General features: G+C 41.7%; 1 protein-coding gene across 1 annotated transcript; it reads right to left on the bottom strand.

Moving 5' to 3' along the window:
• Window positions 1–2,823: 2,823 nt before the first annotated feature.
• Window positions 2,824–4,520, bottom strand: LOC118885383 (protein FRG2-like-1). The gene is made up of 4 exons (XM_036834015.1): window positions 4,304–4,520; window positions 3,887–3,967; window positions 3,585–3,662; window positions 2,824–3,293 (listed from the first exon to the last, which is right to left on the bottom strand). The coding sequence occupies exons 1-4, from the start codon at window positions 4,518–4,520 to the stop codon at window positions 2,824–2,826; spliced, it is 846 nt and encodes a 281-aa protein (XP_036689910.1).
• Window positions 4,521–18,685: the final 14,165 nt, after the last annotated feature.

Here is an 18,685-nt window from a genome sequence, read left to right as displayed (position 1 = left end):
AAGATTCTGGTCTGTTCCTCTTCTTTGCGGACAGGCTCCGCGTTTCTATTTTGAATCCTTTGAACGTGTCTGGTGTCCTTTGGAGCCAGGCTACGTGCAGGATTAGAGATGCGCGGGCCACTTGTATTGGAAGCGGAGAGTTGAGAACGGTTTACGTGAAAACAGCGAGCGGTTGAAAATGCGGATCCACCAAGGGCGGCACGAGCGCTGGGACCTTGGGGGCGGGGCTTGGCGTTGTGGGCGTGATCCCGGAACTCCTGAGACCCCAGGCAGTTACAGCTTTTTATTTAATTAAGCGAAAGCCTGAGTTTTATTTAGAGTAGGTGATGGAAACTGGAGTGACAGGAAAGGCAAAATTGTGCCTGTGCGGAATGTGCAGTTTTATACTCACTTCCCTCCAGAGCATACTTTAAACTTCTGTCCCCCATTCACTTGGAGGCATCAAAAAGATCAGTGAGGAAAAATTTCAACCCCAAACCTGTCATTGTCTGAGGTACTCCGTTGGAGACTGTGAGCAAGGAGTTGGCTATAGTCAGGAGCTGGAGAAACAAACTTTAGGAAGGAATTCAACCGTATTTTTGTATTTTACTGTATAGATTTTTCTTTCCTTTGACTTGCATCATGCTATAGGATGTGAAGAGTAAGACCATTTTGATAGAAATTTCCATTTCCCAAATATCAACTACTAATGATGTTATCTTCAGTGTAGTTCTGCTGCTTATTAACTTTTCTTATGCACTTTGGCATATTTCTGAATTTTTAATGTCACTGATTTATCAGTTGTGAATAAACATATCTCCTTTGTCCCAGGCTCCTGGTGCAAAACTTCAAAAACCCTTGGAATTTCCACTAACTGAATCACTGTGCTGTACGCCAGAAACTAACACAACATTGTAAATCAAGTATACTTCAATTGAAAAAAACAAAAACAAAAACCCACCTTGGAATTTCCTGAATGATAGGAGTGTCTTTGCTATTATACTAATAAGGCAACTCTGAATGGGGGTTCCGTACAAAGCTATGGAATGGGAGCCCGGACATCAGAAAGACCAACCAGGTGATCAGAGGATTGAAACATGCAGCTGCCCAACTTCTGGAGAGAGGAGGGAGGCTGGCGATTGGGTTCAATCACATGGCTGGTGATTTAACCACTCATGCCTGGTAATAAAACCCTGATTAAAAACTCTGGACAGAGAAGCTGGAGGGAGTTTCCTGCTGGGGAACAGAAGCTACTGAGCCAGAACCTGCTCTATGTATTCCTTCGTCTGTTTTTTTTTTTAGTAAAATGATGTCAAATGACAAAACAATGTAGTAACTAGTTTGATGTCCTTTATTCAAGGGAAAACTGGATTTCCCGTAGCCCCCGCCGCCCGGCGCCACGCCCAGGTAACAGCCCACTGCAGATTGGCGAACCCACCAGCCTGGGAGACAGTGGCGGCCTTCACACATTTTTATTACATTTATTCCTAAGTAGTTTATTTTCTTTTATCATTTTGTAATTGCATCCTCAGTTTCCAAGTGTAACTTGTCAATTCAAATTTTTGTACATACGTAATCACTTATTTTGTATAATTTGAAGCCATGTCATGGGTGCAAACTGATTTGTAATATAATATCACTGAATTGGCCCCATTTACTGGAATGATAAGTTGCTAAGCTTACGTACAATAAGAGCTGGTAGGTGTAGGAAAGTCAAGGTGGAGATGAAGTAGAGGTGAAAAGAACACTGCTTCCCTACCCACACATACAATAAAAGAAATTCCATAGGGGATTTTAATCCCATATGGGGTTGTATTCAGGTATACAATACATGAAAACATTACTATTTCATCACTAAGTGACATGGGAATAATAAGGCAAAGGCTAAAACAGATTCTCAAAACTTTAATTTTATTTTTCTTACATAAAATTATATACATTTATATGCTGAGACTGCATGATCCCAGTGTAAAATGCAAATCAGAGTATATAGAATTAAATATAACAATATATTAATATAAAGCCAATGACTATATCTATATTATATTTAATATCCTCTAGGAAATATAGCAAACTGAAATCTATGAAGTAGGAGAAAATTTAAAAGTAGGTACATAAGGTGAAACAGATGAAGAATAAAACACATGGGCAAAAAACATTTCATATCTCTTGACTTCCAGTTTATCTAAAGTAAATAAAAAGCAAACAAAAACATGTGGTGGCATCACCTTCATTTCATCAAACTGAAAAATATAAACATTTCTCAAGGTAGATTGTTATTAAAGGTTTGTGGATATCTGTCCTCCACGGGCTGGAGGTGAAGGAGGGAAGAGCTGCGGCCTTTTCTGTATAAAAGGGGGAGGATACGAATACATGTTTACTTTGCTACACTTTAAAGTAGGCAAATGCATATGAATTACACCGTGATATTTGTTCTCATTATAAAATAATGCTTGACTTTCCTCACTCTAAAATAATGCCTGTGTAGAATGTGCACCTCAGCGCTAGCGCTCCTGAGAGGCAAGAGGCCTGCGGGGTTAATACAGCAACTTGATTGTCCTAAGGCGCATCAATTGTCTAACACGAATGTTAAAAGCTTTGTAATATTCGTCCTCAAGGAAACCCAGATTTCACCATTTTGACTCAAGTTTTCAAGCTCCTTTCCTATGACCACCCCAGGTTCTAGCGTTTAGGAGGAACACCCTGTGTGAAAAACTGGCCCTGCCGGTCACCTTGGAGAATCTGGGCAGTTGCAGGGCTTTGCTCTTTTTCAGAACTGCAGTCTCTGCTGAATAGGCTTGGGTACCCTTAGTTTAAATCAAGCCTGATCCACTGACAGCCTGTCTAGGGAAGAGGTAGGCTGTCCTTGGAGCACGGACCTTCTCCTCCATCCCCGGCTGGACTCCAGGGAGCCGGCAGTGGGGTTGGGACGAGCCAGCCCTCAGCAGGGAAGACATAGGCCGCCTGGTTGGCCATGGCGTACGTGGTCAGCACCGCGGTGCACAGAGGCCCCCGCAGCTGGGTCAGCTGCTCCCAGAGCAGCGGGGAATAGCCCTTCTGGTTGTGCACATTAACTATGTTCTGATAAATGGCCTCCGACATAGAGCGCAGGGAGGTCAAGAGGCTTTCCCGAAGTGGAGGCGGCTGGTCTCCTGGGGACCTGGATCTGGGCCTCTTGCTGCGCCCAGGGCGCCTCCTCTGGGATCTCCTGGGGCGGGCATCCCGGATTTCTTCACTCTCCCTGCTGTGGTCAGAGTCAAGGACCTTCTGTTTCTTCTTTTCCGGAGTCGCACTGCGCTCATCTGGAGAGGCCCCTGCGGAGCAAGCATGTAGGTGAGAGACCTGCCCCATCGATTCTCACGGACCCCCATTCCCAGGATCTCGCAGTGTTCCTTCCGTAAACTCCACCTCTCTCCTGCTCCTGCCCCGCCCCCTCAGCTCTAGAATGAGGTGATGCTATGCCCATCTTGGGCCCTTCAATGCTCCCTGGATCCCAGAGTCTCCAAACGGCTTCAGCCATTGGACACCGCCCTTTGTGCCCACGCACTGGATAGGTTCCCTGCTTTCCTCTCTGTACACCTCGGGACCCAAAAGCAAGATCCTACCTGTTGTCTCGCAGGTGCCGACCCTGGAATTGAGCTTCCTCTTCCAGGAGATCTCCGGACTGGAACCGCGTTCTGAATCTGTGGATCAAGTGAGAGTTTGAGTGACTGCCTGCACCCGGCACGCTGGAAACCTAGCCTATCCCGGACACACAAGGAGCCAGGATCCCAACCAAAGCTCGTGTCCCATCCTACAGTCCAGGATGTGCAAGGCCTGGCTGCCAAAGCTCACCCACTTCCCTGCCCGGGGAGACTGACTTACTCCATATGCCCTGTCCCTCCTCCCCAGAAAAATGAAATCTTACCTGACAGAGCAGTGCAGCTGTTTCTGTCTTGTGTCTCGCTTTCCTTCGAATTCTCCTCCTCATCTGTCTCGGGCTCTGACCCTGGAGAAAAAGAGGGATTGAGATGACTGTCCTCCCTCGAGGGACACAGAAGCCCTTAGTCCACCCCTAGCCTGTATTTGTGGACAGTTCTCTCTACCGAGGGCGTTCAGACACATGAACTGGAGCAATATGTTTCTAGGGAATCATTGCCAGAATACTTAAAGCCCCCATAGGGCTGGGGGACGTCTCCCATCACCGATCTCCAAATAAAACCCCGACAAAACACAAATTCGGTATCCCTGATTCCATCCCTCCTTCCAGCCTCAGACAAACAGACCAGGACCCTATCTGGCCTTTGGTTGTGGCTGTCTCTTCACTGGGAAGAGAATGTCTTGCCTTTTTCTTCGGATAGTTTCTCCTCCACATCTGAGCCCCTTTCTTCCATGGAGTTCTGTTGCAACTGGGAAGAGAATATTTTGTCTTCTTCTTCGGAGAGTTTCTCCTCCGCATCAGAGCCCCTTTCTTCGATGGAGTCCTGCTGGATGGGAGGCTGGTCAGTGGGGTGTTCCATGGAGGGGCTGTGCGGGTGTAGGTCTTCAGTGCCCGATTCCATCTTGAAGCCCAAACGAGAGGTCCTCTCTCAGAGCGGTTCAGAGTCAGAAATGTCCACAGGCGAGATGCGCCTGCCTTTTATTAGACCCTCATGGGGCGTGGCTTGTTCCTATTGGCTGATTGGATTCTACAATCCTATCACTTATCCCAGCCTGAGATGGTGTGAGATTAGGAACCTTGTTGGTTGTGGTTGTACGGGGGAACCCGACACAGGAAGAGAAAGTGAATCTCTGTTTACCGTTAAGACCACTTCAAAATGTTCAGTGTTTTTCCAGTCTTGGATCATCCATCTCAAACTTCTCCTTTGTGTGTGTGTGTGTGGGGGGGGTGTTAGGTGAGACATGGAGATGATAGACTTGAATGCAAATCGTAGAATTATGTACTTGTCTAATAAATAAGTTGGAAGCCATCAAATCAGTTCTAGGAAGTAATCATTTAAGGATATAAAAAACAATAAAAGACTCCCAGGCTTTATAACACAAAATTATTTCAAAAAATTTTAAATATCATTTAATACCCAGTTCATATTCACATTCTTCTAAATCTAAATTACTCAAACACATTTTATTGGTTTTGGGGTTTTTTTAGCCAGGATTTAAACAAAGTTCCTACATTAAAATTACTTCTCATAACATTAGAACTGGTACATTTTGTCTGAAAATATCATTAAAAGCAGTTACAAAATGGAAGCACGTACTTATAATTCCCATCACTCAGAAAGAAATTGTATCCAGATATATAAAGTTTAATTTCTACCAATTCAAAACAAAAGGAAACTATTCACAATAAACTGGAAAACAATTGACAAAACAATTCACAGGTTAGTAAACTCATATGATGAAAACTATGTTACATTACATACAGAATTGCTAATAATAAAGTCAATGCAAATAAAACATCACCAAGTTTTCACATACATACTACTAATAAAAATTCAGATGTTATCCAGTGTGCCTATGATGTGGGGAACTGGAGATTCTCCTCTGGAGTTAGTGAGATTTTGGGGCTTAACCACTTCAGGAGATACATGATTATGCAAACTAAACCTGAAGATGCGTGAAAATGATGACTCAGCAATTCAGCTTCTCACTTTCTGTTTATAACAACAATGAGATTGCCCAAGTGTATTCATGGGAGCATTGATAGTGGAAGGAAAAACATAAATGCACACCAATAGGATCAGGGATTATAACCAAAAAGTCCAGAACATTGACACACAAAAATTACAAACAGTGGTGAAACACAATGAACTATAGGTACATGTGTAAAAAGGAGATTTTTCCAAAACAATTGGAAGAAAAGTCCTGATAAAATGTTAGACAGTATAAGGACAATGTATAAATATTTTACATTTGCAGAAAATAATATACTGTGTTCAAAGTATGTACATGTATGTTAGAATTTCTTAAAATTTTGGGAATGAGAAATATCAAATTATAGTTGATTGTATCAGATACATACATATGTGATCAAATCAAAATGCAGAAGAAAAGTAAACAGGAAATAAATATCTCTTAAGGTCTTGTGGGTGAGAGACCGGCCAGATCAATTCCCGTGGACCCCCATGTTTCGATCTCATGTGATTGCATTGTGTTCGAGGGCGAAGGGAAAAAAATTGCCCAGTGAACTGATAAGGCATCTTTTTTTTTTAATTCTTGAGTTCATGATGATATTTATTTTTAAAAAATTTTATTTTATGTATATATATTCATTCTTTTTCATATTCTTTTCTCATATAGGTTATCACGGAATATTGAGTAGAGTTCCCTGTGCTATACAGTAGGTCCTTGTTGGTTATCTATCTATATATAGTAGTGTGTGTATGTTCATTCCAAGCTCCTGGTTTATACCAACCCCCCCCCCCCAACATTTTCCCTTTGGTAACCATAAGTTTGTTTTCTAAGCCTGTGAGTCTGTTTCTCTTTTGTAAATAAGTACACTTGTATCATTTTATAGACTCCACATATAGGTGATATCATATGACATTTGTCTTTCTCTGTCTGACTTACTTCACTTAATATATAGTCTCTAGGTCCATCCATGTTGCTGAAAATAGCATTATTTCATTCTTTTTTATGGCTGAGTAATATTCCATTGTATACATACATACCACATATTCTTTATCCATTCCTCTATTGACGGACATTTAGGTTGCTTCCATGTCTTGGCTATTGTAAATAGTGCTGCAATGAACATTGTGGTGCATGTATATTTTCTAAGTATGGCTTTGAGAAGGATCTTGAGACTGAGAAAGGAGGCAAGGACCTTTATCTAATCAATGGATCCATCTATGATAGTGTAACTTACTCACAGGGTGGGATCTAGATCAGGCTGACAATGATAAGATCCGGAAGTTTTCACAGCTGCGTTCCACACCACCCAGGGCCCATTCCAGAATTTTATAGTTAACCTAGGGTATCAGGGGTAGGTGCTTGGATGAACTTTCCTAAGTTAAGATTTATGAGCAGTTAACTAGTCTTCTGGGCACTGAGAATCCATCATCGAGAGTTTTCATTATTGTTTGGGGACTAACAGTATAGCGTTATACTCACAGCCATACATATTGAATTGGTTAAGTTAGCACTGGTGCTTGAACAGGGCATCCTGAAACAACAGAAAGTCTAGCTGGGTAGGGAAACTTCCCCTCATGTTTCCTCATCTATTCTGGAAGCCTCATTGTTTCCCATGGAGTTTTCTGAGCATCCACAATCTGACCTGATAAGGACAGTTGGGTTATTATCAGCGTTAGAAAAATTTTTTAATTGAAGTATTGTCGATTTACAATATTCTATTGGTCTCAAGTATACAGCATAGTGTTTCAATATTTGTATAGACTATTACAAAATAATGGCTACATTTGCCTGTGTTGTACAATACCATCCTTGTTGCTTATCTATTTTATAGGTAGTAGTTTGTGTCTCTTAATCCCATTCCCCTATTTTGCCCCTCCCCACTTCCCTTTCTGCAGTGGTATCCACTAGTTTGTTTTCTATACCTGTACCTGTGAGTCTGTCTGTTTTATTTTATACAGTCATTTGTTTTGTGTTTTAGATTCCACATCATCAAGGAAACGCAAGTCGCAATCACAATGAGATATCACCTTGCACCTGTGAAAATGGCTGTTATCAAAAAGACAACAAATACCAAGTGTTGGTGAAGATGTGGAGAAAAAGGAGTCCTCATGCACTGTTGGTAGGAATTTAAATTGGTACAGCCACTATGGAAAACAGTATGCAGTTCCTCAAAATATTAAAAAATAGGACTACCATATGATCCAGCAATTCCATTTCTGGGTATTTTTCTGAAGAAAATAAAGACACTAATTGAAAAGATACATGTATAATACTGCAGAAATCTACCCCATCCCAATTTGGATTAATGGATGCAAGTGTGCATGGCTCAATATTAGGATGGGAACAGAAAGACTCATTTGCTTTGTGCTACAAACAAAAGCATAAAGGAAACTATTACATGAATTACTATCATTATTATTATTATTAGGCCACACCATGGCGCATGCGGGATCTTAGTTCCCCAACTAGGGATTGAAACCATCCCCTGCAGTGGAAGCACAGAATCTTAACCACTGGACCACAAGGTAATTCCCTACATGCATTATGGAACAGTCTCATGCCATGCCCTAAACTATGAGATATGAAACAGTACTGAAAGATAAAATAATGTAGAGTAGAAACTAAATTGTTACTAATTTCAGATCATATATTTATCTATTTATTAACATCTGTATTAAGTAAAACAATTAACAATGAGGTGATTCGCGTGAACGAAGAGAAAAGGGACAAAGAAAAACAGTGACCATCTCTGGGAGGAAAATACCAATTAAAAAAAAATGAGAGTACTCCTTTACCAAAACCAGAGTCACTATGTCCTAAGGAACTAGCTACGCAAATATTGTCTCCTGTTAATCTAAATTTAGAGAGAGGAAAGGGACTCATCATTTTCTCTTCCACCAGACCTTGTGGGCAGATATCTGGGAGGCTGACATGGCAAGAAATCTTACCATAGACCATCAGCACCAAACAGAAACCATCATGGAATAATACCAACAGCAGATAGAATGACTCTGTAATTTTGCCCTGATATACTGCACAACAGTAGCCATGATCTTTTTTCCTTATGATGTTCGTGTTGTTCCTTTTGTCGGTCATATGAAAAGGAACCAAAATATTTAACATCATGTTCAAGATCCAGCAGAGGGTGTTGAAGGTGTCAATGAACCTGGGAGCTTTTACCTTAAGCTCTGCCCACCTAGTGTCTCTGGGACTGATCAAGATGGCTTGGAAGACACTCAAGATGCAAGTGGTACAAATGGACACATCCTTGCTCACTCTGTGAATATAGAAAACAAGTTTGCATCCAAAATCATTGAAATAAAGTTTCAACCCCAAAGCTGCTGATGTTTCAGGGATTCCTTTGGAGAAAATAACCAAGAGATTGGTACAGTCATGTGCTTGAGAATCAAATCTGTGGACCTAAACCTGCACTTTGTGAAGTAAAGGAAGAGAAAATGGTAAACAAGACAGAAATTCCCCAGAATTCCAACTGTAGTCTGTAATACAAAGATCAATCCTATTGTGAAATTCCTGGTGGCCATCTGTCAAATCCCAAAGAATAATATTTTTCTTTTGAGCCAGAGATTCCTGCATTGGAACATGAGGCAGAACTCTATAGCATGTAACTGAAATTTCAATATTCTTCACTTAAATTAGTTCCCACTTATAAGTAGTTATTTATATATTTTTTCTCTTAAACAGGCGTCTGAAAGTTGAATATATAACACTGAAAGAGCTTTGCAGTATATGGATCACTGTATAAAAGCCAAGTATGTCGTACACCCTCTATTCTTCATAATTCGTGACGCAGTTGGCACTAGTACTTTCAATGAAAAGATAAGGAACACTGAGGCAGATAAATTCATGATTTGTCCAAATTTAAAGCCCTTTTATGAAAAGGAAAAAAGAAGTTAGAACCTTGATAGGTTGGTAAAACGCCAGTGCATTTAAACACGATGCTATTTAACAAAGCTAGTTAGTTATGTTCTTAAATAAAATACAGGTGTATATTTACCTCTTTTCATACTTTTTTCATTTCATTTTAGATTTGATGGTGTTTTAAAATATTTTTTGTAACAAGTTTCCATTTACCTTTAAATATTTATTGTACAGGTCAATACTAATTATGAATAAAGTTTTAAGTATTTTAATAAAATTAGATACATTGATTGGAACTGATATAAGAATATTTTAAAATCAAAGAATAGGTCACTAGATACTTTTGTGCCTGATATCTGCTATCTGAAACCCATTTATGAAATTACCGTAAAAAAAACATTCCTTCCCTAATTTGGAGACAGAAAACACTCTTACCAAAGTTAACCAGCAATGGATGTTTTCAGTTAATATCTCCTTAAGGAATTTCATACACCCAGAGGTAGAGGAAATATTTCTATTCCAGCAATTGTCATTTATATACACTGTTTCTCTGCAGGTTTAGATGATACCTGTAGATTTATTGTAGCTTTTGTTAATCATGGAGATGTTAATGGCATACCTCTAGTAACCCTGGAAATGCATTCTATGATTCCTGTAAGGTAACCTGACTACTGTATTTCTGAACTATCATCATTGGTTAAATTAAAAATCAGGTTTCACTTCACTTGGATTAAACAATAGCAATCGCTGTCATTGAGAATTACACTAAGTCACTTTAGGAGGCATCAGGAATTGGTGGTGGGTCTAGGACCCCATCTCTCTTTACTAACTCAGCTCAAGCTTCAGAATTATTCCTCTTCCTGTGAGGCTTTGGCACTGGATCAACTTCAAACCTGGAGCAATCCCTTTTTATATGATCACTTACCCACATTTACTCTTGATAGGCATCCATACCATATAGACTTTGCCTCTCAGATTGAAATAGCAAATATTCTCCCAGATTCATCCCACGTCTGCATGCTCGGTGTATGATCATGACCATGTGAGAAGGAGGGAGCTAGACCCTGAGATATGGGTTTGTGATTCAGTGACCTCACCTCCCCTTAGAATTGCAATTACCATTTCACCTGTAGTGGCAATGACCCTGCAGGCTTGGGGAGTTGAGAACATTTATGAAAAACTTTTTTTTCCTAGAAGTTGCTAATTACCAAAACCAATTACAAGTCTCTAGATAGTATTTGCGAAGGGATCTTGAAATGCTTGGTAAAGGCCATTTTCCATTCCTGGAGGTGGGTCTCAGTGGATGTTCTGCTTTGATGACACGTTCTTCCACCCCAAAGTGAGTTCTTCCTAATTATCAGACCACTGAGCTGAACTACCATTAAATTAGGAGCAAAGAAATGAAACCAAAGTACCTGAGAAGGATTTTCAAAGAGATACAAGAAAAAGGGGGAGTATGACACCAAGAGTTCAACGACAATTAAAATGGAATTATAGACAATATGGATCAGGTGGTCAGATATGCCATTCCTTTATCTACAAGACAAACAAATGCTACTTACTCAATTCAAGAGTGCTGGATGGTTCCCGCAATCTTCTACACTTACTTTCTGTTGAATTTTCAGAAATGAACACTGGTTGCTTTTGTGATTTGTTAAGGAACATAAAAAAATGGAGTTCAAATTAATCCTTTGGGTTTTTTTTCCTACAAACAAATCTGCGTTTTATCCAGGTCCATTATCCAGTGCCTCTCAGTTTGCAAGTATGGGGTGAGAGCCATAACGGTGGACACCCTCTACCACACATGCATTGAACCTATACACAGACACACACAGATACACACACACAAATATAACAAAACACATGCTGGCACACACATACACACCAAATACACAGTGGCTCTGAGTGCAATGCAGAGCTCCCTGAGAAGAATGTGACTGGGCATTTGGCCTCAGGGCTTCTTCTTTTTGGAAACTCCGAGAGGTGTGCTAGTGAGAAATCTCCTGTCCCAACACCTCTCTCCCACCAGCCTGGGGGCCTGTCATTGAAGACCAGGCTTTGTGGGTTTGCTGTCCTACTCCTTGGGGTTCAGCTGAGCTCTGTTCCCCTGACTGCTTTCAGAGATGCCCCTGCCATCCTCAGAGGGGAAGTATCCCAACCCCATGAAGCATCAGAGACCCGGTCCTGGGGACACAGGCAGAACGTCTGTCACCATACATAGTTACAAATTTTGTGTGTGTGTGATGAGGACTTAACCAATTTAACCAATATCTACTCTCAGCAACTTGCAAATACACAGTTAAATATTTTAGCTATAGTCACCATGTTGTACATATATCTCTGTGACATTTATTTCATAACTGGAAGTTTGCATCTTTTGGTGCCCCCATCCCTGTGACCACCAATCTGTCCTCTGTATCTATGAGTTTGATTCTCTTTTTTAGATTCCACATATAAGTGAGATCACACCGTATTTGTCTTTCTCTGTCTGCTTTCTTTCACTTAGCATAATGCCCTCAACATCCATCCATGCTGTCACCAAAGGCAACATTCTTTCCCTTTTTATGGTCGAATAATGTTCCGTTGATGTACATACACCATTTTCTTTATCCATTCATCCTTTGAGGGACACCTAGGTTGCCACTGTATCTTGGCTGAGCCAGGCTGTTCTTAACCTTGGTTTTCATTGGTGCCCAGGAGGTCAGGGTCTCCAAAGTCCTGGGTTGTCACTGAGCTAGTGCCACTGGGAAGACTGAGTTCTCATTGGCAAGATGCAAAAAGAATAAGCCAGCACGTTGATATATGTTTTTAAAAATAGGCTTTATTTTTCAGAGCTGTTTTTAGCTCACAGCAATAAGGAGCAGAAAGTCCACAGATTTCCCGTATACACACTATCCCCACTCATGCACAGCCTCTCCCGCAGGCAACATATGCATAAATATTGTAGACATAGTATATATTGTTAAAATTACATAGTTATACGTATGTAGTTTTAAAATCATAGAAAATGGCAGAGACCAAAATACAGCGTATTGTTTCTGATGTACAGATTTGAGAGAAAGTGAGAGTGTGAAGGAATGGTAAACACCCAATAGAACATTGCATCCAGTCAGTGGATTGTGGGTGGTGATTGGTTAGCATGTGATTAGGTTAGGATGATGAGGTTATCGGGAGGGAAAGTCCAGGGGGTCATAAGACAGTATAAAGCCCAGCAGAAGAAGGAATTCTGGTCAGTGGTCTCTTCTCCAAGCATCCTGGTAACCACTCTCTCTCTGGTGGTTTTGTCCAGTGTCCACATATCTGGGCGGTTCTGGACAGACAGCAAAAGCACACTTTACTTTTCATTACTGTTTATCGTCAGTGAACTAGGAGAGTGGGAACAATCAACAGAGGGCCATTTCAGACGCTGAGGTAAGGATTCGTTCATTGTTTTATAGAATTTCTTAGCACGGTGACTGATTCACAAAATACTTCCAAATGTTAATTTTTCGATGAATGTCAAACTTTTCAAAGAATGGTCACCAAACACCTGATTTGTGTGTGGTGGTGGATTAACAGTTATGGAACCCTTTGAGCAAGAGCTTTATAAAACCCTAAGCGATTTGTTAATCTATCTTTCATCCTAGTGTATTCATGAGAACTTGTTTGGAGCTGGCTGAAATTCAGGACCCTGACCCTAAGCCTGTACACAAAACAGAGCAGCACCTCAGGTGTGAAAATCCTAGTGCAATGTGGAAGCAAGAGTTATTCTACCTTATTTTATGGTTGGGAAATGCTTCCTCGCTACTTGATTTTGGTCTTTTAAATTTGAAGAGGAAAGCGTACTTTATTCTAGACCTTCGAATAAGTCAGCCCCAAGATCCGATATAGCATGTCCTGACCCTTTCTTTCCTGTTTCTATGGCAAAATTGTCTTTTCTTTTTCTTAATATAATTTAGTATGTAATTTTTAAGATTAATATTGCAATTTTTAAGATTACTATTTCTTTTTCATCCTGTACATGGGATGTTATTGACCTAAAAGTTCACTCTGTCCGTGCATACCTAACCAAAATATCTCTGATGACATTTAGGTATAATGTTAACCTGCCCATATGATACATCATTCATTGTCTTGAGAAGTATAAAACTGCATCTCTAACTCCTGACCAGAGGAACAGTTCTCAGAGCTTCTGAGAGTCTGTCTCCTGGCTTATCATCCTCAGTTTGGTTCAAATAAAGTACTCTTTTTTTCTTCCTAGCTTGACTGTTAATTGAATTTTCATGGATATAGTGGAGAAACTTAAAAAAAAATTTATCACCTTATTTTTTAAAAATTATTTTATTGAAGTATAGTGATTTACAATACGTTAGTTTCTGGTATACAGCAAAGTGATTCAGTTTGTATATATTCTTTTTCATATTCTTTTCCATTATGATTTATTATGGGATATTGAATATAGTTCCCTTTAGTATATAGTAGGGCCTTGTTGTTTATCCATTCTTTATATAATAGTTTGCATCTGCTAATCCCAAACTCCCAATCCACCCCTCCCCCACCCTACCTCCCCCTTGGCCACCACAAATCTGTTCTCTATTTCTGTGAGTCTGTTTCTGTTTCATAGATAAGTTCATTTATGTCATATTTTAGATTCACATATAAGTGATATCATAAGGTATTTATCTTTCTCTTTCCGACCTTACTTCACTTAGTATGATCATCTCTAGGCCCATCCATGTTGCTGCAAATGGCATTATTTTATTCTTTTTTATGGCTGAGTAGTATTCCATTATATATATATATATGTATATATATGTATATATATATATATATATATACATATATATACATATATATATATACATACCACATCTTCTTTATCCTTTCATCAGTTGACAGACATTTAGGTTGTTTCCAAGTCTTGGTTATTGTAAATTGTATCAACTTATTTTTCATTAATTGGTACTCTGTTCCTAGTAGAAGAATATGTACATGTACTTTGAATAAAGGGTGGTAGTGGAGATGGTGGGCAGAGAAGAGGGATGGGACTTGACTGCATCCTGTATGTGGGAGGTTCCAGGGATGTACAAAATTCAATGGTTTCCTTTTCTACTCTCCACAGAGAAAAAGAATCCCTGGGGTAGTACTGGCAGCGATGGACCCCAGCAAATTTTCAATGGAACAGGGCAAAGCATTCTTAAAGAAGGTTGGGATTCCACAAAGAGATGTAAGTGTGGGCGATGTTAGGTTGGGCAAGTGAGATGTAGAGGAATGAGGTGGCCTCGTGGTCTGGCATCAGTGCTCAGTCAGGTTCTCCTGTGCCCAGGGGTGAAATTCAGTGATTAACAACATGGGTGCACAAAGCAAAGGGTGGTTGGAGATTTAGTTCAACCACATGGCCAATAAGTCAATCAATGAAACTGAAAATTCTGGATACTGATGTTTGTGTGAGCTTCCTGGCTGGTGAACACATTCATGTGCTAGGAGAGGGACGTGTCCTGATTCTGTGTGTCAAGGACATGGAAGCGGTGTTTGGAAACCTCCCAGACCTCACCCTATGTGTATCCTTTATTATAAAACTGTAATTATAAGTGCAGCAAAAAAAAAAAAAAAAAGAAAGAAAACAAAACAAACAAAACATGGGTGGGTGGGCATTGGCCAATTAAAATGGACATGCAATGATCAGATGGAGAGGGCATATGCAACAGCTGTGGCACCTCAGTTCCCACCTGGGGATGATCAGCATTCCCTCAACACTCTGATTTCACTCCTTGCTGCCTGCCCCTTGGAGGTCACAAGCAAACTCATTGTGGGATTGGAGGAAAGAACTTTTCCACTCTAATTAGCATTACATTAAAGAACTCAAGAAACTGGGAGTTTTAATCTTCTGTCATCCCAAGGCTTCTTCCTGTGTTCAGAGCTCTGGTTGTGTCTTGATTCTCCATCAGATTGACTTGATGACAGAGAAATGGGTAGTTGATGCCGCTGTGGAGGTTCTGCTACGGTTTCCTCTGTTGCCGGGAGAGGATCCAAGTGCCCGCTGTGTCCCAATTAAGAAATGTCGGCCTTCAGTGGTCCAGCCTCACAGAGCTTCACAAAGACCTGGAGTCCAAGAAGAGAGGTAGGTCAAATGTCAGACAGTGATGGGGTAGAGCCTGGAGGGTTTCCAACAGGGCACAGGTGTGTGTTGTAGATTTCTGCCCGAATAGAATTTTGACTTGTGTATCCCTCAGCATAACACAGGCTTTTATTTGTGAGTTGCCTGGTATGAATTTGCACATATATGTGAGCTTGCACAAGCACCCTCAGATTGCTTGTTCCTCTGTGGCTTTGTGCAAGCCTCTGTTGAACACAGGCATATGGTTAAGGGGTCATGTCTGAAATTTCACAGGTGTTCATTAACTTACTATCAAATCTTTGCCAAGCTTTGTCAGAAGAACTGACAGGTTTTCTCAGGAAGAAGCTGTTCTGTGAAAATTGTGAGTTTTCTGAAAATATGTGGGAAAAAAATCCATAGTTGTTGTCTGCCTGTGCATTGGCTTTAATAAATATTGATAGATGCTTAAATGTTGGACGGAGTGCCTGGCTAAAAACCCAAAACACAGGCCCAAGTTTACACTGAAATTCTCAGGAGAAACATTATGAGTAGCCCTGAGCACAGCCAACTCGCCAAAGCCAGGCATTCGAGGTTGCAAATCTAATTTCACTGTTTGCTCATCTAGGGGTCTTATCACAGGCAGTGTCCCGCTCTGGGAGTTAGTAATGATGGAAAAAGGTCACAAATTTCACAGAATGGGACATCGCTTCCTGAGGAGAGACCAACTCATAGTGGGAACGACTTAGTGATCAGTGAGCCCACTCATTCATTCAGAAGTAGGGGTATGATGGGCTTCTGTCTCTGGGTCTACATACTATTTTTTATTTTTTTCTTGTGACTAGAAAACTGAACAGTCAATTCCTGAGGAAGAATGACCAGAAGCCCAAGGACATGAGACAGATAAAAGGTCACAACATTCACAATCTGCCCCAAAGACCCCCTACGGCCCAGAATGTGAAGCCCCTACAGAGGGAACCAGTGGGGCAGAAGACTCCCTTCTCAGGAGAGAAGGGTACCAAGGTAAGTGGAAGCTTGGATATTTCAAGAACCAGGGTGTCTGCATGGATCCCAGAGAGTGTTTTTTTTTAAATTAACTTTAAAAAAAATTAATTTATTTTATTTTATTTATTTTTTATTTTTGGCTGTGTTGGGTCTTCGTTGCTACGCGTGGGCTTTTCTCTAGTTGCGGCGAGCAGGGCTACTCTTTGTTGTGGTGCGTGGGCTTCTCTTGTTGCGGTGCATGGGCTCTAGGCACGTGGGCTTCATTAGTTGTGGCATGTGGCTCGCAGGCTCTAGAGTACAGGCTCAGTAGTTGTGGTGCACGGGCTTAGCTGCTCCGCAGCATGTGGGATCTTCCTGGACCAGGGCTTGAACCCGTGTCCCCTGCATTGGCAGGCAGATTCTTAACCACTGTGCCACCAGGGAAGCCCAGAGAGTGGTTTTTACCATGGACACGCTTGCGGGATCTTCATTCCCCGACCAGGGAATCGAACCCCCGCCCATGGCAGTGAAAGTGCCGAACCCTAACCACAGTCCACCAGGGAACTCGGAAACGTCTGTGTCTTATGACTCAGATGTTCTTACTTATCCAAGTCTGGCTGGCCTGGTTTGTAGTATCCTCAGCTGGGTGATTGGCCCATCAGCTCCTCTGAGGAGCTACCTTATTCCCTGTTCAGTGTCATGTCAAGCTTGGTGTTTGTCCAGTGCACAAATCTGGTTCATTTTCCTCACCTTTAGACACTAAGTTCTTTTCTCCTTGATCTCTCTCTAACACGCTCCATGGGCAGCACCACAGTACCTCGAATGTTCTGGCAATTCTAGTCCATGTCCTCTATCCCAAACCGATATCCAACTTCAAAAATCTGTCCTTATGCAGGTGACTGAAACAACAAAGGGGTTAGGGGCAGCAAACCCTAGTCAGTGGAAAATCCATGTATAACTTTATAGCCAGCCCTCTGGTCCTTTGTACCTGAGGTTCCCCATCCGTGGATTCCACCAACTCTGGATGATGTAGTACTATAGTCCAGATTATGAAAAATATCTGAGTGTAAGTGGACCTGCCCAGTTCCAACCCACGTCATTGAAGAGTCAACTGTGTTAACCTTTGAAAGTTGCCTACAGGGAATTCCCTGGTGGTCCAGTGGTTAAGACTCCGCGCTTCCAATGCAGGGGGTGTGGGTTCGATACCTGGTCGGGGAACTAAGATCCCACATGCCCCACAGCATGGCCTAAAAAATAAACAACTATAAAATAAATAAATTAATTAATTAAAAAAAAAGAAAGAAAGTTGCCTGTGATTTCTGTTGACCCCACCCTCCTCCTCCATCCCCAGGTGAAATGCAGGAACTGTGGAGCCTTTGGACACTTGGCCATCAGCAAGTGGTGCCCCATGAAGTCCTGGGGTGGGGCCCTTGCTCCCCAGCCTTTGGGCTCCAATAAGAAGGAGAATCTGAAACCCACGAACCCCCAGGACCTCCAGACTCCAGGGTCCATCAACACGGCTGCCAGAGAGAAGGAACCAGAACTGAGGTGAGGAACCACAGGGTCAGAATGGTTTGGGGGACAGTGGTACCGAGGGAGATTGTCTTGCCCCTCTACTCTCTCTATATAGATATCTCAGGTGCAGACCGGGAAACTCAAGGGCAGCATTCGAGAGCTTTGTGCCTTCCGGGGCTGCACACTCAGAGCTCATTCTAGTCCTGAGAATCATGAAGGGGGAAGGGCCAGAAACTCCCTTGGAATGATGCACATGGCAGGCAGAGAACCACCTGAAAGTATTCAATGATGAAACCACGGTAGGGAAGGAAGTGCTTCCCGGAAGTGAGGGCTGTCTCTGAAGTCATGGAAGGACCTGCCTTTGCAAAGGTCACAGGGTCTTGGATGCCTCCTTCACCCCCAAACAAGGGCTAGGACTGGGTTCCCAGAGTGTTCTTGGTTCCCAGTCACTGGTGAGGACAGAAAGGTGAGGGCATCCAGACACTTAACATGAACTGTTCTGCAGGCAAGAGGAGCGGCAGAGAAATCCTCTACCACAGACGTGTCCCGGGAGACGCCAAGAGAAGAGGAAGAGACCCTGGAAGGAATCCGTGGAATCGTGTGCCTTTGTGAGGGTGAGTCTTACCCCTGCTCCCCTGCTGT

The sequence above is a fragment of the Balaenoptera musculus genome, chromosome 19, assembly GCF_009873245.2.
Source record: "Balaenoptera musculus isolate JJ_BM4_2016_0621 chromosome 19, mBalMus1.pri.v3, whole genome shotgun sequence".
NCBI lineage: Eukaryota > Metazoa > Chordata > Mammalia > Artiodactyla > Balaenopteridae > Balaenoptera > Balaenoptera musculus.
The sequence above is the reverse complement of the archived record's forward strand: the minus strand, read 5'-3'. Positions and strand labels throughout refer to the sequence as shown.

What these genes read in the sequence shown, in the direction of transcription:
- LOC118885383 (XM_036834015.1), bottom strand. Translation starts at nt 4,520, where the DNA reads ATGGAATCGGGCACTGAAGACCTACACCCGCACAGCCCCTCCATGGAA. An exon ending in GAAACTATCCGAAGAAAAAG is followed by an intron (nt 3,968 to 4,303) that starts GCAAGACATTCT and finishes CTTTTTCTCCAG; the next exon opens with GGTCAGAGCCCGAGACAGAT. An exon ending in CAGCTGCACTGCTCTGTCAG is followed by an intron (nt 3,663 to 3,886) that starts GTAAGATTTCAT and finishes CTTGATCCACAG; the next exon opens with ATTCAGAACGCGGTTCCAGT.